Raw genomic sequence first — 20,121 nt, 5'->3', positions numbered from 1 at the left:
CTGTGTTCCCATAAAGCTATCTGCTGGAGCCAACTGGGGTGAGGGGACCAGGCAAGGTGTGGTGCTCACACCATTCTACCATTTGTGGTTGTTGCTGCCTGTCTAATCCTGCTGTCATTTCAAGGGGAACCACCGCCCCCTCATAGGTGGTATCCTAAAGGGCGTGCAGTGCCCTCAATGAAAGACCAAATCAGGTAAACACTAGCAGCTGCTAGGTAACATTTATTGAGCCCTCAATGAACACGGGAGACAGTTTTGCCCTCAGAGCACATTCACATTAGGATCTGAGACCCCTGAAGCAGACGGAACTCGAGCAGCACTGGCCCAGGCCTGCCTTCAGAGGTGGTGGACAGGCATCCTGGATGTGTATAGCATGGTAAGAGGCAGCCCCTCCCCCAGCCCTGGTGCAGGACTCTGCAAGGCCTTCCTGCCTGAAGAGCAGCCACTCTGGGCTCGTCCTGGAGGCAAGCAGGAAAAATGGCGAACATGGAGGCAGTGGGGGGAAATGGCACACCTGCCCCACAGATGGCTATGGTGAACCACAAAGCACCGAGATCCTGTCCTTCACTCAGAAACCACCTGTGAGGCCCCTGGAATTTATTCTAATTCTGTTACACATGCTACTTGAAAACGTCTCTCTCCCTTTCTGAGAGGAATGCTGGAATGAAGCACCCACTCCTCCCCTCTCTCTTCCCTGCCTGGGGCCCATCTGAACAGCGGGCCATTGTTAGAAGTGCCTGTTGCAGACATTCTCACACCCCCACAGGCTGGCCCCCACCCACCCACTGGTGGCTGCCAGGGCCTGTCAATGCGTCTTGTGTCCATCCAGCCCCAATGCTCAGGCCCAGCAGACCCAGGCAGGCTGAGGGTTCCCTCCTGCCGTCACAGAGCAGCCAAGTGCTACAAACAAAGAGGTTCCATACAGGAACCACGGCCAGATTCCTGACGCCCGTCCCCTTGCAGGGTAGATCCTTTCCTTGCAGGTTTCCAGGTCGGAGAGTCCTAGGTCGTCCATGACCCCAGGGGGGATGCTGATCTTAGGTCCCCCATCTTGGTTCTTGAGTTTCATCCTTTCAAGATGATCTTGAGAGCTTTAAGCTCGTCCTGGTTGAGGGGGTTCAGGTTAAAACCCTTCAGCTCCGGTTTGCCTAGGGGGAGAAAACAATCCATCAGCAGGTCTGGCCTCCAGCTGTCCAACCTACTGGCCCTGGAGTCAGGCCAAACACTTGGCCTTGAGGTCTGACAGAGACGGGCCTCACATTCTGCAATGCACTGGACAACGCACATCGACACCTGCTCCTGAGTCACTGAGAACCTGCAGAGTCATGACTCTGCTGCCTGGAAACCTCCAGATTTCTGCCAGACCTGTGACCAACCTGGAGTGGTTAGGTTTACCCAGAAATTCAGCTCTGACCTCGACCCCTGACTGAGGCCTTCTTGAGTTCCTTCAGTGAGAGCTATCCTGGTCCCCACACCATGCCCTAGGATATATGAGATACACCAGGCCGTACCTGGTGCCTGGAAAAGAACTCGCACCAGGAATAAGACCCCAGACCTCCTTGTCCATTCCACCTCTGGACGGCTAGAGACAACCACTCCCCACTGCCCACAGCTTCAGTGCCACTCACATGCAGCCCAGGCCATTGCCCACCCGGGAGGGGCTTCCCACCCCTGCCCTTCAAATTCTGAGTTGATGGTTCCCTCCCCTCCTGGTTTCCAGTCCCCGCCCCAGGCCAATACCTTGGGCCTCAAAGAGGCGGTTGACCTTCACTTTAAGTTGTTTCCGGAGTTTCTCTATTTCTTTATCCAGATGATCCTGATCTAAAAAAATCAGATGGGCAAACAGAGGACAAGGTTATACTATAGACACAGACTGACCCAAAGGGAGTCAGGGATGCTGGCCTCTCCCCCCCCCCCCCCCCTTGAAAGCAAGGGCTCTGAGCATTTGGGAAGGAAAAGCGGACTTCAGAGACCAACTGAGGAAGGAACTAAAGACTAAAGAAGGGATGTGACCTGCCCAGGAGCACTCAGTGAGCCCAGGATACAGTGAGCACAGCAGCCCTGACACTCAGCTTGCTGACCTGTTTTCATTATGCAGAGTAGCTTGGGGTGGTCAGTGGATGGGGGAAGAAACATCAGGATTTTAGGTCCCTCCACGGTGAAATTACAGAAAATTCAAATGTAAGAACAAAATCAAGAACCTAGACTCAGCCCACCCTAAGATGGTTGGAAAATGGGTGGCTGAGGAATTTTACAAACTCGTCCGTCAAGGTGAGGGGTTTTGAGACAAGCATGATGTGCTAACATGCGATCTAAACAACCAATGCCAAACTTAATGCTCAAGCTTCACCTAATTAACCACAGGGAAGAGAAAAGGTTATCTTACCGCTAACAGACTGCAGCTGAAGGCAAACTGCATCAGGAGAAGTAGAGGCTAGCCAAGCTTGATGGTACAACTGACTACCATCACCCAACCAGCCTCACCTGCTCACGAGTGACCCTCTGGCTCATCTGTCTTCCCCAGACTCACTCCTTCTGATGGGGAGAAGCCCTGACCAGCCGAGCCTTCTGTCCTAGGCAATGGTTCCAGGTCTCACTGTAAACGAGTAACCCCAATCTCTCACAAGCTTGTTTAGCCTGTGTCAATCCCTGAGAATCAGGGATGATGATGTCTCAGAACCCCTCCAGGTACGGTGACAAGACCACATTTGTGGGCCGAGAGAGCTGAGGACAACAACCTCTTCTGAAAATGTAGCCTGAGCGGTCTCCATCCCACCATCCAAGCACAATGACAACTCTTAACTTTATAACCATAATATTTGTGTGTGTTTTTCAATAGGACAACTGGAAACTTCTCCAGGCTGATCTAGTTTCCTTTGCTAGAATTTTTATTTCAACAGGGACAGAGATACCCTATCTTCAGGGCCTGAGGCAACCTTGCTGGTCCTACTGGCCCCTACGTTTCCAAGGGTGGGGAAGAGAAAATATGCGTAACTTGCTCTTTTCCCAGACAAGGGGCCATTTGTAGCCTGTCTTTTTGCCTTCATGATGCTTCTCCAAAGAGCCTCCAAGATCATGGCTGTGAAGATTTGAGTAACATACATGGAGGGGCTGGGCTGTGGCAGACCGTAGAGGTTCACTCTCTCCAAACCTGCATTTTCAACTCAGTCTCTCTTGCAGGGGATGTGAAAAATCAAAGCTCACCCCCCGCTGCAGGCTCCCCTGCAGCTCTGGGCGGCCATAAGACTTAGTGCTGGCCTAGGAGATGTCGGAAGCCCCTGAGGAGGGCAGCCTTCCTTCCAAAATAGAAGGCAAGGTCACATATGGAGAAAGCCCTCTGCCTTTCCTCCAGCCTGGCACGTGGACATGAGGCCTGCAGCGAGGACACAACAACCATGAGACTATGCTAAGCTGACACTGCTAAACAGCAGAGCCAGTCCTGGACCGCTCACCTCTGGACAACTTCTTCCTCTATTTCCTTAAGCCTCCATTTGTTGAGTTTTCTGTTATTTGTGGCCCACCCTGCTCCTCACTGATAAAGAAGCACTATGCTGGGCAGGCATACTGTTAGATCTCAACTTCACAACATAGATGCACCCCACCTTTAGGGATGAGGAAATAACTCGGCAGCAAAGCAGGGATTAAAACTCACATCAGTCTGAACCCGTCAACAGAGCCGCCTCTCGTCGAGCTGCCCAAAGCCTGACGCTCAGTTCCGGGTTAAGACAGAGGCTGGGTGGGAGGCAGCCGCGTCCCTGACCCGTGCCCAGGAGGCCTTACCTTTCTCAATCATTTCCTTCGTCTCAGGGTGAGTCATCTTGATAAACATGTTCCCGAAGCAAACCATCACATCTTCTGAAATGGCAAACAGTCATTCCCTCAACAAATATTTTTTGAGCACTTACTATCTTCCAGGCATTGTTTTAGATGCTGAGTACACAGCAGAACAAGACAAAGTTCCTGCCCTCATAGAGCTTATGCTGTAATGGTGGAGAGGAAACAAATAAGCAAAGATATGCTCTGTCAGACGCTGACAAGTCTAAGTACTGTAGAGAAAAATAAAGCACAGTGAGAGGGATGGGCAATGCCAGAGTAGGCGAGGGACCTGTTACTTACACCAGGTGGTCCGAGAAGGTCTCACTGAGAGGAATTTCTCAGTGTGAGAAATTTCTCACTTCTTTGACATTTGGGCAGAGACCCAAAGAAAGTAAGGAGAGTGAGGACGTGAGCCCTGCAGACATCTGGGGAAAGAGCGAGCCAGGCAGAGGAAACAGAAACAGCTCAGTAATGTGCCTGGAGTGTTAGAAACGGCAAGAAAACCAGTGTAGATGGAGAGTGAGTGATGGGGAGAGTAGAGGAGATGATCGTGGAGAGTTCAAGTGGGTCTGGACTACTTGGGGTCTCGCAGGACTGGGTCTTACTCTGGTGAGATGAGAAGCAACTGGAAGGTTTCAGGCTTTCCAGGGCGCTTGAAACAAAACTCGAACTTCTTCCCTCGGCCCCCAAGGCCCTTCATTATGGCCTGGCCTCTGCCCATCTCTCCAGCCTTATCACGCACCCCTCCCCCACTGCTTACCCTGTCACAGCCACTTGGCCTCATCTAAAGAACCCCATCCCTTCCTCCAACACCTACCCCACGTCCAGTTCCATCTTCGGCTTTCCCCCAATTTTCAATTACGTAATTATGTCGTCTTGACTTACCAGAGAGGCTCAGGTCCCTCTGCAGGGCTCTCAGGCCCTCTCGGTTCTGATTCCTTTTGGTGTCCAGGTCCACAATCTGAAAAGCACAGGGGCAGGAGGGAACTCAGCTGCCTCTTGCTCCTACCTGTCACCCCCCAACAGACCAGGGGCTCTTAAAACCTAACAGAGAACGAGGCGTCACTCCTGGGTTACTTCCAATGTCCTGTCTAAAAGGGGCTGATGTATGAATGTTTCTCTTTCCCCACTCAGCTTCCAGGTCCTTAAAGACCACGCTTTGTGCAGGTGTCTTCCTCCCAGAGAAGATGCTGGGAAAACGTTTGCTGACTAAACGGATAATTTCTTATTACCCACTGGAGCACTAGTTCTCAAGCTCTTGGGCATTTCAGAATCACCAGGGGAGTGGAGTCCTCTCCCTGGATTAGCTCCTCCATCTGATTTTGACCTCGTATCATGAGAAATCCTAAAATACTAGACTGGAACAGCAGGGGTGGGGGCACTGAGATGGTGGTAACATGGCAATAGCTAATAAGGAAGTGAGGAGGTAGTGAGGTATACTGCCTGGGAGCACTGGCTCTGGAGCCCCAAGACCAGGCTTGAATCCTGCTGCCTACGAGCTGTGTAATTTCACCTTCCTTAGCACAGTACTTGACACACACTAAGTACTTGATAAACTTTAACTGCTAGTATTACTATCACCCAGCTCACCTTGATGCAGTGTTTAATGAGCTCTTCCCCTTCTCAGTAAATACCCGACCACCCACGCAATCTTTCTAACTGCAGATGAGCAGTCAGGAACCATTCTTGATCCTCCCACTCCCTCACCCCTCTATGTAACCATCATCAAGGCCCACTAAGTCCATCTCCAAAATATATTTCAGACCCATTCTCTTGTCTCCATCACCGCCCCCCTGGTCCAAATGCATCTCTCACCTGGACCATGGCAATGGCCCCTCACAGGCCCCTTGTCCCCCACTATATTCTGTGCCCCACAAGAGGCCAAAGGGATTCTTTTAAAACCTAAATCCAATTCCATCATCCTCCCTTCGCCCCCATGAACTCCTTTCAGACACTTCAATTACAACCAGACCCAAATCGCTGGGCCGGTCTACAAGGTCCCCCCTGATGCGCCCCACCTTCCTCCAACGTCCCCACTCCCGCGCCATCACAAGACCACTCAGGCCTCTTTTCTGGTCCTCTTCTCCCCTCAGGGCCTGGACCCGGGCGGTGTAGCCTAGATCAATTAGGGGGCCCAGGAACTGCATTTTGAAAAACGTGTTCACGTACACCGCCCAAAGGAGCAACGGTCAGGATCCAGACAGCACGGCAAGGGGCAGAGGAAGGATGGAGAGGGAAGGCCTAGCACAGAGCAGCCGCTCACTTAATGGGGGCCGAATAAATGAGCGAAGCGCGGCGCTGTGCCAAGCGTCTGACCCACATTATCTCACAACCGTCACAACCATCAGCGCACCTGCCCGGATCAACTCGCTGAGAGCCGGTGCCCGAGCCAGACTCCGGACCCGCGCGCTTCCCCACGGCGCCCGCCGCCAGGCCGCAAGCGCCCAACCCCGGCCCCAGCGCCGCGGACGGGCCTCCCACCTGCCGCTTGTCCGCCAGCACCTCCTCGGCGAGCTCCTCCACCTCCACCAGGTACCGCAGCACCCGCTCCGCCTCGGGCGACAGCATGAAGCCCACCAGCTCGGACTCTGCTCCCACACAAGCCGACTCTAGCTCCGCTCCGTCTCCGCCTGCGCAGGCGCCGCTCTGACAGGCCTGCCGGCGCGCATGCGCAACTAAAGCAGAACCGTGGCGCGCAGGCTCCAACGCACGCTCGCCAGCCGGACACGGGAGGCGGGGCCTTGCTTTGGGGCGCGGCTGGAGCGCGTGAGAGAGCTTTGGAGAAATATAAATCATTCTTCCCCTGTTTGAGGAACACCAAGGAGGCCCATGTGGCAGTGTGACTTATAGTGAACCTCTGACGCCTTCAGTTTCCAATTTATAAAACGGAAGTCAATAAAGATCCCCCTCATTGTCTCTCTGCAGGACTAGAAGGAGGCAGGAATCACTTTCAATTCAGTTTGACCAGTGTTCATTGAACCCCTGTGTTGGGCCCAATGTCCAGCGTAGTTGACCTAGACCCAAGGAAGGGGCTGGAAAACCATGGGCAGTGAGCAATAAAGTCTGTGAGTTCCGGAAAGCGAATCACTGTGGACTGTAGGATCCGGGAGGACCTCCAAGAAGAGGCAGGCAGGTGGAAAGTGGCTGCCCTTCATAACCAGCGAGTTCCCTAGAGATCGTTATGCCCAAACCACTCTGTGTACGGCTAGAAGAACAAGGCTCAGAGGGCGATGAGGACTGCAAAAAGTCAACAGCAGACCTGATACGAGAACTCTGACCTCCTGCCTCCCTGAGTCCAGCGTCTTATTCTCCCCTTTTGGCCCCTTGGAACCAAGCCCTTTCCACCCCTTGCCTTACTTGAATTTCACAACAACCTTTGTATGGGTGGGTTATTACTGCCCCATTTCACGGCTGCAGACTGAGGCCGGGAGAAGGGCAATTCTTTGTCACACACATATCAGAAGCAAACGTGAGTCTAGAAGCGCTCTGGTCTCCAACCACAGCTGTCTCTGGATCTTGAAAAGAAACTCTCCCCAAACTGTGGCCCCAGCAGTCCCAGGAGCGCCTCCTCATTTTCTGGCCTTTGGCTTCCTTCAGCTGCTAGAGGCCCAGCTAATTATCCCTGCAGCCGCCTGGCATGGAGAAAGAAGGAGATTCATTAAGGATTCCTCACTGAGGGTGAATTTGTTGCCAAACCCAGGATGTTTTGTGTAAACACCTTCTGGTTCAGAAACGCAGACACAGGCCCTGTGAAGGAAGGGGGAACATTTGCCAAAGGAGCAACTGGGCTCACCAGGCCTCCCTGGGGCCTGGACCCCAGAACTGGGTCTCCTCTTTGGGGCCCAAAGAGGGCTGGACCAGGCTGACCCCTGACCCCTGCTAGTTGGGCCCGGATGGGGAAGGGTTGAGGGAGCCTCCCGGGTTGGCAGCTTCTTGGCCGTGACCGGCCCTTAGAGGGCACCCCTGGCCTCTAGAAGTGTTGGGGAGGGACGTCATACCCAAGACTTTGAGACAGTCAGACCTGGAAAAACTCTTGCTTCAGAACCACTTATGTTCCAGAACCATCTATTTCACAAATATTTATTCACTGCCCTGGCCCTGTTATAGGGATTCCACCAGGAACAAAACCAGACATGGTCCTTGCCCTCAGAAAGCTTCCAGTCTGGTGGGAGAGACCGTCAATAAACACATGGACAAGTAAATGTATCATATGTCAGGTGGTGACGAGTGCTTTGAGAACAACAGAGCAGGCCAAGGTGGAGAGGGAATGAGGGAGGAGCTGTCTGAGAAAAGGTGGTCAAGGAGGGCTTCTCTGAAGAGTTGGCATTTCAGCAGAGATGCGGAGGAGGTGAGGAGTGAGCCATGTGGATATCTGGGGGAAGAGCATTCCGGGCAGAGGGAACAACAAACACCAAGGCCCTGAGATGAGCCTTTGTTTGGCAAGTTGGAAGGACAGCGAGGCCAGTGTAGGTGGAACAGAATGAGCAAGGAGGAGAGGTAAGAAATGAGGGCAGAAGGAGGAAGGCGGCGTTAAGCATATGGGGCTATAGAAAGGGCTGTAGGTGCCCTGTCCAAATGGGCAAGGCCCTCCCTGGCAGTCGCCTGCAGACACTGCTGCACAGGCCTGTGGCTTCCTGCTTCTGAGCTCACGGATGCAGGTTGAGTGGGGAAAGCCGATGAGTTACCCACAGGAGCAGCCCTCAACCAAGAAGAGAGAGGAGTTAGTGGCTGCATAGCCCAGCTTCTTTGCCCCCCTGTGGGAGACCCAAGAGGAGGCTGCTGCAATCATCCAGGTAAGAGAGGATGGTCACTGGACCAGGGAAGCAGTGGGGATGGTGAGCAGTGGTGGGATTCTCAAGGCCTTTGCACACACTCCTCCATCAGCCTGGGTTAATTTTCTCCCACATCTGTATACCTGTGTAACTAATACGTATCCCCCACTTGTTGGCTTGGTGTCACCTATTTCCAAGGGTCAACAATTGGGGCCCCCACAGCTTCCTGAGCTTCTCCTGTCTCTGCACTTACCACACCATCTTTTTTCTCTAATCATCTCCCTCTCTATTCGTGAGCTCCTCAGGGCGGGGACCTAGTCTGTCTTGTTCCCTGCAATGTCTCCAGAACCTAGAATGGTGCCTGGCACACAGTAGGTGCTCAGTCAGTGTTTATGGAATGAATGAGTGGACTCAGCATGAAGCAGAACTTTCTAAAATCCAAAGTATCCAATGAGCAGAGCTAACTCAAGGGTAGCTAGTTCCCATCCCAGAAGGTCTATATGACTGGACTGCTCCGTGGTCGGGATTTTGCAGAGGGTGCATCCTTCTGCAGCCTGGGTGGGGATGATCCCTAAGTCTTTCCTAACCAGAAAAACTCTCCCTGGTCACACTGGGGTATGCCCCCATCTTTAGCCACCTCAAGCCCGGGCTGAAAGGAAGGTAGCTGCTGGGGCATTGGCCTTTGGGGACTGGAGCCAACAAGAATGATGCTCCACCCATTCCCCTTGAGTCTCCTTTTACTGTTTCTGTGTGTCCCCTTGGGTATGTGTTCAGTGACCAGCACCCCTTCTCTCCTTGGGAGGACTGCCCTCAGGCTGCCGGAGCTCCGGGGAGACTTACCCTCCCTCCACGCTGTGACCCATCACTGCAGGGATAGGAAAGTCCACCTGCCTTGCCTGGGATGCTGGCGTGTAGGCGGATAACTCTGAGGTGTAACTTATACTCCACAGTTCCCCTCTGGGATCAGGCTGAGCTGCCACCCATACGACATCCACAAGCCCTGTTTGACTTCCTCTCCATCTTGGTCCTGCGTCCCCCACTCATTCATGGTCAAAACCCTCCAATGCTCACATCTCACTCAGTAAAAGCCAAACGCCTCACGGAGGCCCCCAAGGCCCTATGTGACCTGCCCTACCTCTCTGAGGCATCTCCCACCTCTCTCCCCCCTCCTTGCTGTTCCTCAAACAAGCCAGGCATAGTCTCACCTCAGGGCCTTTGCACTGGCTGCTCCCTCTGCCTGCACTTTCCCTTGATGTCTACATGTCTCCCTCCCTTGCCTCCTATAAGTCTTTGCTTAAATTTCACCTTCTCAATGAGGCCTACCCTGACCACTCTATTTAAAAATGCAACCCTCCCACTCCCAGTATTCCTGATCCACTTCCTCTGCTCTACTTTTTCTTTTTTTCCATAACATTTTTCACTTTCCAACATGCTATATAATTTACTTATATTTACTGTTAATCTCTCTCTGCTAGAAAGGAAGCTCTGTGAGAGCAGGAATTTTTGTCTCATTTGTTCCTGATGTATCCCAAATGCCTAGACAGTGCCTGGACCATAGAAGGTGCTCAATAAACATTTTTGAATGAATGAATGAGGAAAAGAGCCAGAATTCTAACCAAGGCAGATCCTCTCTAAGGCCAGGGTCTTAACCCCTATGCTGGATGTGGGGGGTGGGAGTGGCAGATCACACTAGGCCTTGCCAGTTAAGGTAAGGGGATTGGATTTTGTTCTCAGATCAGTGCGAAGCCACTGGAGGGTTCTGAGCAAGCACAGGACACAATTGAGTTTACTTTGTGAAGCCCCCTCTGGCTGTGGATGGGCTAAAAGGGGCAAGCATGGTGCAGTCCTCTGGGGGGGTGTTGGAGGTGGGACCGTGATGATGGGGCTTGGAGAGGTGACAGCGCTGCGGCTACACTGGGCCTGGGAGCAGCGAGAAACCGGTTCAATATCCCGATTCTCCAGGCAGCCTGGGTGGCTGCCCCACTGGCTCTGGCCTGTGAGTTGTCCAGGCCGGGCCTCCCAGCTGCTCACAACATGCCCCTGTCCCACAGTTGGACTGTTTGCTCTCCTGGGTGGTCCCCAGCTCCTCCCTCCGCTTCCTTTGCGCCCTTGTGGGCTTGGCAGGTGGAAGGAAAGCCTCCACTCCCTCTCCTCCCCTGACCCGGAGAATAATCCCTTATATTCATGCAATTCTCCTCCTGCCCTGACTTCATCCTCCCACATCTCCGGGTAACACAGAAATCTGATTCCCATTGGGCAGATGAGGACATTGAGGCCCGGAAAGAGGATGGGACCCTCCCAAGGTCATGCAGCCAGATGGGGCCGCCAGGTGGGGACCTGTCTCCCAACTCCCCATGCCTCGATTTCATCAGGCAACAGATGGTCCCAAGGCTTGACTTGAAAAAGCTTAAGTGATCTCAAAGAGAATACAAGCCCAGAACATTCCAGGCCTCCCTGAGCTGGTCTTTACTACTACCTTTAATACTAAATCCATTCATTTTAAATTCCATGAATAGATTCTTCTTATCAAAAATGAAAACATTACAGAGAAGACTAAAGTTCCGTTTGACAGCCCTCCCCCCATCTCAGTTCCCTCCCAGTTTGGATGTGTCTTTTCAGAACTGTGATATTCATTTAAAGACATAGTTAGGAGCCCAGAGAACATGTGTAGCACAATTACGCAAGTGGCAGGGTAGGAAGGTGGGATGGAGGGCATTGAATACAAATGTATCACTCTGCAGCCTGTTTGCTCTTGGCCATCTTTGATTGGTATATCCACATCTCCTATTTTCTGACGGCTATAAAATATTCTATAGTGTATAAGCATCATAATTCGTTTGTTTATCTGGTTTTCTAAATTAAATTTTACATTTATTTTTCTTGCACTGAAGTACAGAGGGTTGAATTCGTCCCAGCTCTCGGCTCTTAGCACACGGTCATGAGCTAGTCTGCAGGGACTCTCTTTTGTTGATACAATTTTCTCCTTTTCTCCAGGCCCACTCAATTCTGACCTCACTGACACCCTCTCTTCTGTGTTCGACATATGTCCTTAAGTATTCAAGATTTCGTGCAAAATGCATAGTAGTTGTTTCACATGTTTATATATTTTTCAAATCCTTATTAAGGTGTAACACACACAGAAGAGTGTGCAATCATAAGTACACAGTTTATGAGCTTTCAGAAACTGAACACGTCATGTAACCAGCCTTCAAATCAAGCAACAGAACATCAGGGGCAACCTCCCCAGGAGATCCCATCCAAGCCCTCCCAACCGCTACCCCAAGGGTAACCACCACCCTGACTTCTACGCCATACATTGGTTTTGCCTGTTTTTGAACTTCATACAAAGGGAATCACACAGTATGTGCTTTTTTGTGTCTGACTTCTTTTGCTCAACATTTTGTTCCTGAGATTTGTCTCTATTGCTGTGTGTAGGTGTAGATCACTTACTCTCCATGCCGTAGAGTATTCCATTGAATGATGACACCGCAGTTAAACCATTCTGACATTGGTGGACATGTGGTGGTTTCTAGCTAGGGGTTATTACAAATAGTGCAGGTATGAACAGTCGTGTATGCATCTTTGGGTACACTCGCATACATATGCATTTCTGTTGTGTGTATACCTAGGAATGGGATTGCTGGGTATGTTTAGTTTTAGTATATACTGATAAAGTGGGTATGTATTTTTAATCCACATAAATATTATTGTGCTGTCAGTCATGTTCATTTCCTACTTTTCTTTTTTTTTGCTCATCTCTACGTTTCTCAGATTTATCCATGTACTCTCTATACCTCTAGTTCCTTGTTCCTGGGAGCTCCGGGGAACCCAGAGCTGCTTCCCCACATTTCACTTGTCCTCTCCCTTGGTTATGGATGCTTGAGTCTCCTTTTTCTCCCCATCAGCACACACAGTGCCGCACTGACCACCCGAGTGGGCTCTTGCTGTGTCACGGGGCATGCACTCACTTCTTTTTCCTAAGTCCTGCCACCTTCCTGTCCAGAATGACTGTACTCATTTACACCCTGACCAGGGGTGCACATCCTCACCAACGTTAGGTATTATCCACTTATCTACAGCTTTCCAGTGTAGTGGTTGTAAGTATCATATTTACTGAACCATCCTCTTGTGGAGGGATATTTAAGTTGTTTTCCATTTGGGGGGCTTATAAGAAGTGCTGCAGTGGTCCTTGGCGACACGTCTCCTTGTCCTCGTCTGTGAGTTTAACCTCTTCTCTGCCTCATCTTTCTCCACTCTTCTTGAACCCTAGTTCCCTAAAACACCCTGACTTTCCCACCTCTCTGCCTTTGCTCAGGCTGTGCCCTCTGCCTGGAATATCCTTTGTTTTCCTTCTCTGCTTCTTGAGTGCTTACTCTTCCCTTAAGGTCCCTCCTCCTAGAAGATGCCCCCCGCCCCGTCCCCGATCTGATCCCCCAGAAGGGTCACTGTCCCTCAGGTCTTCCAGGGGAAACTCGATCCTCCTTTTCTTCTGACATCGATCACTTTCTTGTTTTGGACTAGACCTACTTTTGCCGTGGTTTAGGCTTTCTCACTGGCCTGGGAGCCTGCTGAGGCTAGGGGCTCTGTGGGCTTCCCCTTGGTGCCCAGGACTCTCAGAGGATGCCTCAGGAGAGGTCTGCTGAATGACTTCAGTGACTCAGCAGATCTAATCATGCCTTGGAAGGAATTAAGTGTCCTGTCTCTCTGTCTCTGTCTCTCTCGCCTTCTTTATCAACCAGGACCTTTCAGGAGTAGCTCATTCCACTGGAAAGAGGATGGAACATGGAATCAAGACTTTTTCTGTCTTGAGTAGGGATAAGTGACTCAACCCAACTGTAAAATGGATGTTAGCATCCACTTATTCACTGAAGGCAATGGTTATTGATGCCTACATTGTGCCAGCCCCTGGTGACCCAATGGTAAACAGGACAGGGCCAGTCCTGAGCCTCACGGGGTTTTGATCACAAGGATAAGACTGACATTCATGCATGTACCATTCCTAGCATGATAAGGCTCAGATGAAAAGCTCAGATTCCAATGAGATGGGATAGAGGTGGGTCCTAACCTAAATCAGGGAGTGGATGTGGAGGAAACTTTCTTAAGAAAGTGACATTTGACCTGAGATCTAAGGGTGAGTAGAAATAAACTAAGCAAACAGAGAAGCTGTGGGCAGGTGGGGTAAAGAAATTGTTTCAGGCAGGAGAAACAGCAAGTGCAAACGCACTGTGGTAGGAGGGAACCTGGAGGAGGCCAGCGTGGCTTGAGCCCTAGGAGAGGAGGGGAGAGGGATCGAAGATGAGGCTGAATGGATAGGCAGGGGCTAGGTCACAACAGAGGGCCTGGTGGGCCGAGCAAAGTTGGAAAGTGGACAAATTCACTCAATACATAATTATTGAACACCTTCCATTAGCCAGGAGCTGTGCTACAGCAGTGAGCAAGACAGACAAGGTCCTTGTTCCCACAGGGCTCACAGTCTGGGGGTGGATAATAACATTAAGCAGAGGACGAATGGCTAACCTTCATAGAGGCCCTACTGTGTGCCAGGAACTGTACTGAGCACTTTCCATGCACTGTCTCATTTGATCCTCACTACCACCCCATGAGAAGGATACTCATTTTATTGAAGAGGAAACAGGCTTAGCCAGGTGGAGTGATTCACCCATCTATAAGGAGTCTTGAGGGCTTACTGCAGTCCATTTTAAAAGGTCTTTTATGAGCACTTTCACTCAATGCTGGTGTGTGGGGGACAAATTGGTATAGTCCTTATGGAGGGCATCTACCAAATTATAAACACACATCCCACTCCATCAGCAAGGCCATTTATTCTACAGATGTCCAAAATGGTGTGCCCATAAAGTTATTCACTGAAGTATTGTTGGAAGAGGCTGGAGACAACCTAACTGCCCATCATTTAGGGGAATGGTGAAGTAAATTATGGTACATCCATGCCATGGAATGCTGTGATGCCATGAAAAAGAACAAGGGTCTCTCTACGCACAGATTTTTGGAGATTGTTACAGAGCAATCTCCAAAAATGCTGTTATGTGAAAAAAGGCAAAATACAGACCTGTATAGAATTAAACTATCATTTGTTTGAAAATAGTGGATGAGAGTATAGAGATAAGTAGCTGAGAGAGGGGAGAGAGAGAGAAGAAACTTGTACCATTGGTTGCCTTTGGGAAGGGGAACGGGTGGCTAGAGGACAAGGTTGGAGAGATGAATGTGTCCGCTTTGTACCCTTGAATTTTGAACCATGTGGATGTATTACCTATTCAATAAATAAATGCTAATTTGTTTGTTTAAAGGATTTTCAGATTCTATAGGGAAGAAAGTGACATCAGAACAGAGAAGACAACTCAGGACTGTTGAATTGAAGGTGTGTTAGTGACTCCCTTGTTTTACAAATGAGGAAACTGAGGCCCAGAGAGGTGAGGTGACTTGCTCAAGGTCACCTACGCAGGTAATGGCAGAATCAGGCCTGGCTGTCACCTGAATTGTAGACCTGTGCCCTTTCATGTCACGGCTGGCTCAGGATCACTAAGCATCTATGTGTCAGCCTCTGCTAAGTGCTGAGGACACAGTGGTGAACAATCCCGGCGTGACTGCTGCCTTCATAGATCTTATATTCTAGACAAGAAACAAATAAATACATATTATAACATCATGTAGTGACAAACGCTGTGGATAAAAAGTAAGGCAGGTGAGGGGATAGAGCGTCAGGGGAAATGATCAGGAAAACCCCTCTGAAGAGGCAACATTTTAGAGGAGAGAAAGACGGAGCCTTGTGAATACCTGGGAACAGCAAGAACAAAAGCCAGGTGGGAGGGAGAAGGTTGGTGTGTTAAAGGAGTAGCAAAGAATCAGTGTGGCTGGAAGAGAATGAGTGAGGAAAAGAAGGAAGGAGGTGAGGTCCGAGAGGGGAGCAGGAGAGAGATTGTAGGCAGGGCTGAGGACTTCAGCTCAAAGTGAGGTAGGTAGTTAGAACGTTCTGAGCAGACATGGGATCTGATCAGGTTTCTCTTTTGAAAAGGCCCCTTTGGCTAATGGTGGAGATTGAGCATTAGGAGGGGAAAGAAGGGCTGCGGAAGCCCAATGAGGTGGCTGGTGCAGCCCAGTTGTCCAGGAGAGAGGTGAGAAGGGCATAGCCTGGGGTGGTGTGGTGGGGGCGGGGGTTGGTCTCTGCATCTCTGCGATGAGCTGGTTGGATGAGATGGTCCCTTAGCTTTTCCAGCTCTGGCATTTGGTAATTTGGTGAATTCCCTCAGCACATACTAACTAGGTGCAGCCAAGCCCCTGTTTTTCTTTTCTCACAATCTCTAGCTTTTTCCTCTTGGATTCTGGATCTGGACAGAGCCCAGTGATCTGAGGCTCAGAGCGGGGAGTCCTGCCCTCCCCCATCACTGCCAGCCCACTCCTGTCCCCACCTCCCAGGGACAGATGGGTGGGCAGCAGGAGGCAGCTGGGCCTCGAAGCCTGCAGGGCCCCGGGGGAGGGAATTATCCGAGAGTTCATAACCCCTCTCTGCCTTCCAGATCTTGAGTTAAAAGCCCCAAATGTCACAGCCCCAAGGGGCAAAGGTAGGAGGGTGCCAGGAGAGGGGCAGGACAAAGCGCTTTCCACCCGCAGCTGCCCACGTTGGGGCAGAGACCTGGGGTGCTGAGAACTCCAGCCCTGGGAGCAGGAAGCTATTAGAGCTGAGACTGAAAACTGGTGGCCCTCAGGCCACGTCTGACCCACTGACCTATTTACTTGGCCTGAAAAGTGTTTGATAAAAAATGGAGCCAACGTTTAAAAACCAAGAGCTTTTACAATAAAATCCATATTTCTGGCTTCTCTTGAATAATTAGAAAATCTGACCATACTGACCACCCATTCCCGTATGACAACATTCACCAGTCGCTGAGAAGCAGCTGTCCCCATTACCACTTTATTGTATTAATAGGTAAATACATTCACATGATTCCCAAAAAAATTATAAATAGACATATAATGAAGTCTCCATCCCATCCTTGTTCCCCTTCTGCCCAGTGCCCCCTTCAGTAATCTCTTCTTGTTTTCTTATGTAAATGTCCAAAGTTTCTTTATGCATATACAAACAAATTAAAATTAGATTATTATTCCCCCCTTTTCACCCAGCTTCACTTCCCTGTGGAAGCCCATCTGTGTCAGGAGATAGAGAGCTTCATCCCCTCCTTTACTGCCACGTGCCATTCCATTGTCAGGAAGTCCATGATTTATTTAGCCAGTTCCCTGCTGATAGGCATTTGGGTTGTTCCCAATATTTGCTGTTATAAACAATGCTGTGTCAATTATTTTGTGCATAGTTTGCACAGGAACTAAGGAAATATTATTAGAAACTGGTCCAAGCGGAGGGTGCAGGAGACATAGACTGAGCTCTCAGCTAATTGAGGAAATGCGATGGGGACTCTTCCTGAGTGATTCCCAACAAAGCCCAGAGACCATGCCCTTGGGGACTAAGCAAAGGCTCCCTGATTTGCTTCTGGAACTTGCTAGATATGGGATTCCTCTCTGGACCTCAGTATCCCGTCCGTAAAGTAAGAGAGGGGCTCAGGGAACTGGGTGGGATCTCAAAGGGCCTGTCCAGTTCTGACCAGCTGTGGTCCACCTTCTCCCTCCACACCAGCCAGACCCAGCCTCTTTTTAGCCCTTGAATGGGCCTGGCTCAGTCCCCTTGCAGAGCCTTTGCCCAAGCTGTTCTGCCCCCCAAGCCCCCCCACCCCTATCCCTGGAACACCACTCCTATGCTCCCTTATGGGTCCTAGTCTGAATCCCTGATCTCTGATCTCAGGCCACTCAGAATACACCAGTCCAAACTCACTCAGGGCAGAGGCCCCACCACAGTACCACTGACTGGTGGGTCACTCCCATACCTGACCCATGGTTCAGATGCCCCATCAAATCCTTCCTCTGTGTCACCTCCCCTAGTTGCCTGAACTAGAGTTCTTGAATGCCTACTCTGTTACTTCCTAACTAATGGCCTTTGGCAAGAGATAGCACCTCCTGAGTCTCAGTTTCTTCACCCAAAAAATGGCTGGTTTGAGGATAACAGGTGGTAATATCAGTAAAGTTCTTAGCATGGCTCCTGACACACAGAAGGACTTGATAATTCTGTAAGTCACTGCTTTTGTCTAAATCAGTTACCTTGTTTATAAAATGGGGAGAATAACGGAACCTATTTCACAGAGTTGATCATTCATTCATTCAATGATTTCTGTAGAATACCTATTGAGTGCTAGGCATAGCACTGGGCACTGGGCAATTTGGTGGTGAAGAAAATAGATGAATTGTCTCAGCTCGCGTGGAGATCCCAGGCAATTCCAAACAGGCAAACATAAAAAGATAAACTGTGTACTGATGTTAAGAAGGAAAAAACTAAAGTGTCATGGAAGCCCATAACAAGGGAGTCTCAGGGACACTTCTCTGAGGGATAGGGAGCAGGGCACAGCTGGGTGGGAGATCCAGGAGGGCTTCTTGTGGGAGGTATCACCCCAGCTAATAATTAGCATTAATTATCCTCACCACAGGAGGAAGGCACTGGTTATCCTTCATTTTACTTTTTTTTCTGTATCTAAGAGAAATTGAATGAGTTGTCCAAGGTCATGGAGCCAGGAAGGGATGAGTAGGTTTTGAACCCAGGTCTCCTGGCTCCAAAGTAGCAGACGTAAAATCTTGTCTTCTACTGCCTGTTTGAACAGGCTGATCCTGGAATGTGGAGAGGCATGGGAGGTAGAGGGGCTGCCTCTGTTTGGGTAGGGCCCAGAGGTGAGAACCTAAGTCTGTCAGGCCCCATCCAGCCACCTGTGAGAAAGCAGAGGTCCAGACAAATGCTGGAACTGGCCCAGGGCCATAAGGGGGTCCAGGGTCAGAACTTCCCTCTGCCAGGGCTTTGTGCATTCCCTGAGTCTCCCTGCCTAGGGGTGTAGGAGAAAAAGAAAAGGCAGAGATACTGCTCTTTTCTAAATCACATTAAGAGTTGGATCCCATGCCCCCGCCCCCGCGCCCTCACTCCAGCCCAACCCACAAAAACTCCCACATGCCCATGGATAGGGACTGTAAGCTTTGAATCCAGCCTGGCAAACTCCCTTAATCCCTAACTCTTCCTCCTCCATTCTCAGCCCTGGGCAACAGCTGGCACTCCAACCTCCTGAGCATTGCTGGGACCAAAACAGTCCGTGAACACGAAAGGGATGCTGGGCTGCAGGACTGCAGATGGCTGCTCCTTCCTGACCCAGGGCAGCTGTCTCCCTTCATCTTCCCTTCCCTGCCACTCTGAGGCGGGATGGTCCTTGCACCTCCCCCCCACCCTTCCTCCCCTTCTCACCTAACTCTCCTCCTCCCCTTAGGAGGTAGCAGAGCCTATTCTGGAGCCAGATGATGGGCTTGAATTAAGCTCTAGCACTTACTAACTGTATAACTCCAGACAACTGAATTACCTTCTCTGACTTAGTTTCTTCATCTGTAAAATGGCAGGGAAGAAATACAGACTACCACACAGACCGTGAGGATAAAATGAGTTAGTAATTGTACAGTGCTTAGAATAGTCCCAGGCAAAGAGAAACTGCTACATGAGCATTTGTATAGTAAATGCCCTGGTACATCCAATCTGAGCAAAGAATGAGCTGGGGGTATCCAGGATGTATGAGGGACCCTACCGCCTCTCCTGGATTACTGTTAGATTCTCTTTCTGGTCTCTCCAGCCCGGGGCTGCTTCCCTGTGAGCACTTCTCTCCTCTGGCTGCAGGGTCTTCTCTCCAAATCCTGACCTGATCACATTACTTCCTTTCTCAAATTCTGCAGTGGTTCCCCAATGCTTCCTGGATAAAGCACATCTTCTGGCCCTTTAGGATCTCATCCCTCAGAACTCTCCAGCCCTATCTTTCCCAGCTTTCCACCTCCCTGGATCTGTGATCCAGACTTCCTTGAAAACATGCCCTCTAGTCTCAGGCCTCCAGGCCTCTGCACTTGCTCTTTCCTCCACCTGGTATTTCCTCCCATCCCTTTTCCTCTAATATTGCCCCTTTCACTGCCCCTACTCTACTAGGGCTGTGGCCAGATGAAGGCAGTCCCTGAGGGAGGGAAAGGGGAGAGTGGGGAAGAGATAGCAACTCTCAGAGCTGCAGTTTTCTCAGCTTCAAAACAATAAGAAAAAGACAATAAGAAAAGGGACCTCTCAAGATCAAAGAAGGGAATGGAACAATATGTGAACACTCAGGAAACTAGGAAGTGGCATGTTAGCATCGAATGATTGCTAAAGTGTTACTGGGGTGCCGGCCCAAGCAGCCCCTTGCTTCCAAGTCCCTGGTCCCCCACCATCCTCAGACCCAGGCCACTGGAGGTGAACAGAGGAGATAATGGAAGAGGAGAGGATGGAGAGGAGGGCAGTGAAGAAAAGAAAAAAGAAAGAAGTAGGGAGGAGGGTGAGAGGCAGAGAGCATGTGGCTGGGGCCCCACGCCTCTGAGGAAGGAGGGTGAGGGTGACCTGGGATGCTCTTCCTTCCCCTCCCCCTCTTCC

General features: G+C 50.5%; 1 protein-coding gene across 1 annotated transcript; it reads right to left on the bottom strand.

Annotated features, from left to right (window-relative positions):
• Nucleotides 1-209: 209 nt before the first annotated feature.
• PDRG1 (p53 and DNA damage regulated 1) lies at nt 210-6,455 on the bottom strand. Its single transcript, XM_058562967.1, has 5 exons — nt 6,298-6,455; nt 4,702-4,777; nt 3,781-3,855; nt 1,741-1,821; nt 210-1,148 (listed from the first exon to the last, which is right to left on the bottom strand). The coding sequence occupies exons 1-5, from the start codon at nt 6,382-6,384 to the stop codon at nt 1,066-1,068; spliced, it is 402 nt and encodes a 133-aa protein (XP_058418950.1). The 5' UTR covers nt 6,385-6,455; the 3' UTR covers nt 210-1,065.
• Between the last annotated feature and the right edge of the window lie 13,666 nt (nt 6,456-20,121).

This window comes from Diceros bicornis, chromosome 19 (assembly GCF_020826845.1).
Source record: "Diceros bicornis minor isolate mBicDic1 chromosome 19, mDicBic1.mat.cur, whole genome shotgun sequence".
Taxonomy (NCBI): Eukaryota; Metazoa; Chordata; class Mammalia; order Perissodactyla; family Rhinocerotidae; genus Diceros; species Diceros bicornis.
This window is presented reverse-complemented; position numbering and strand designations above follow the sequence as displayed.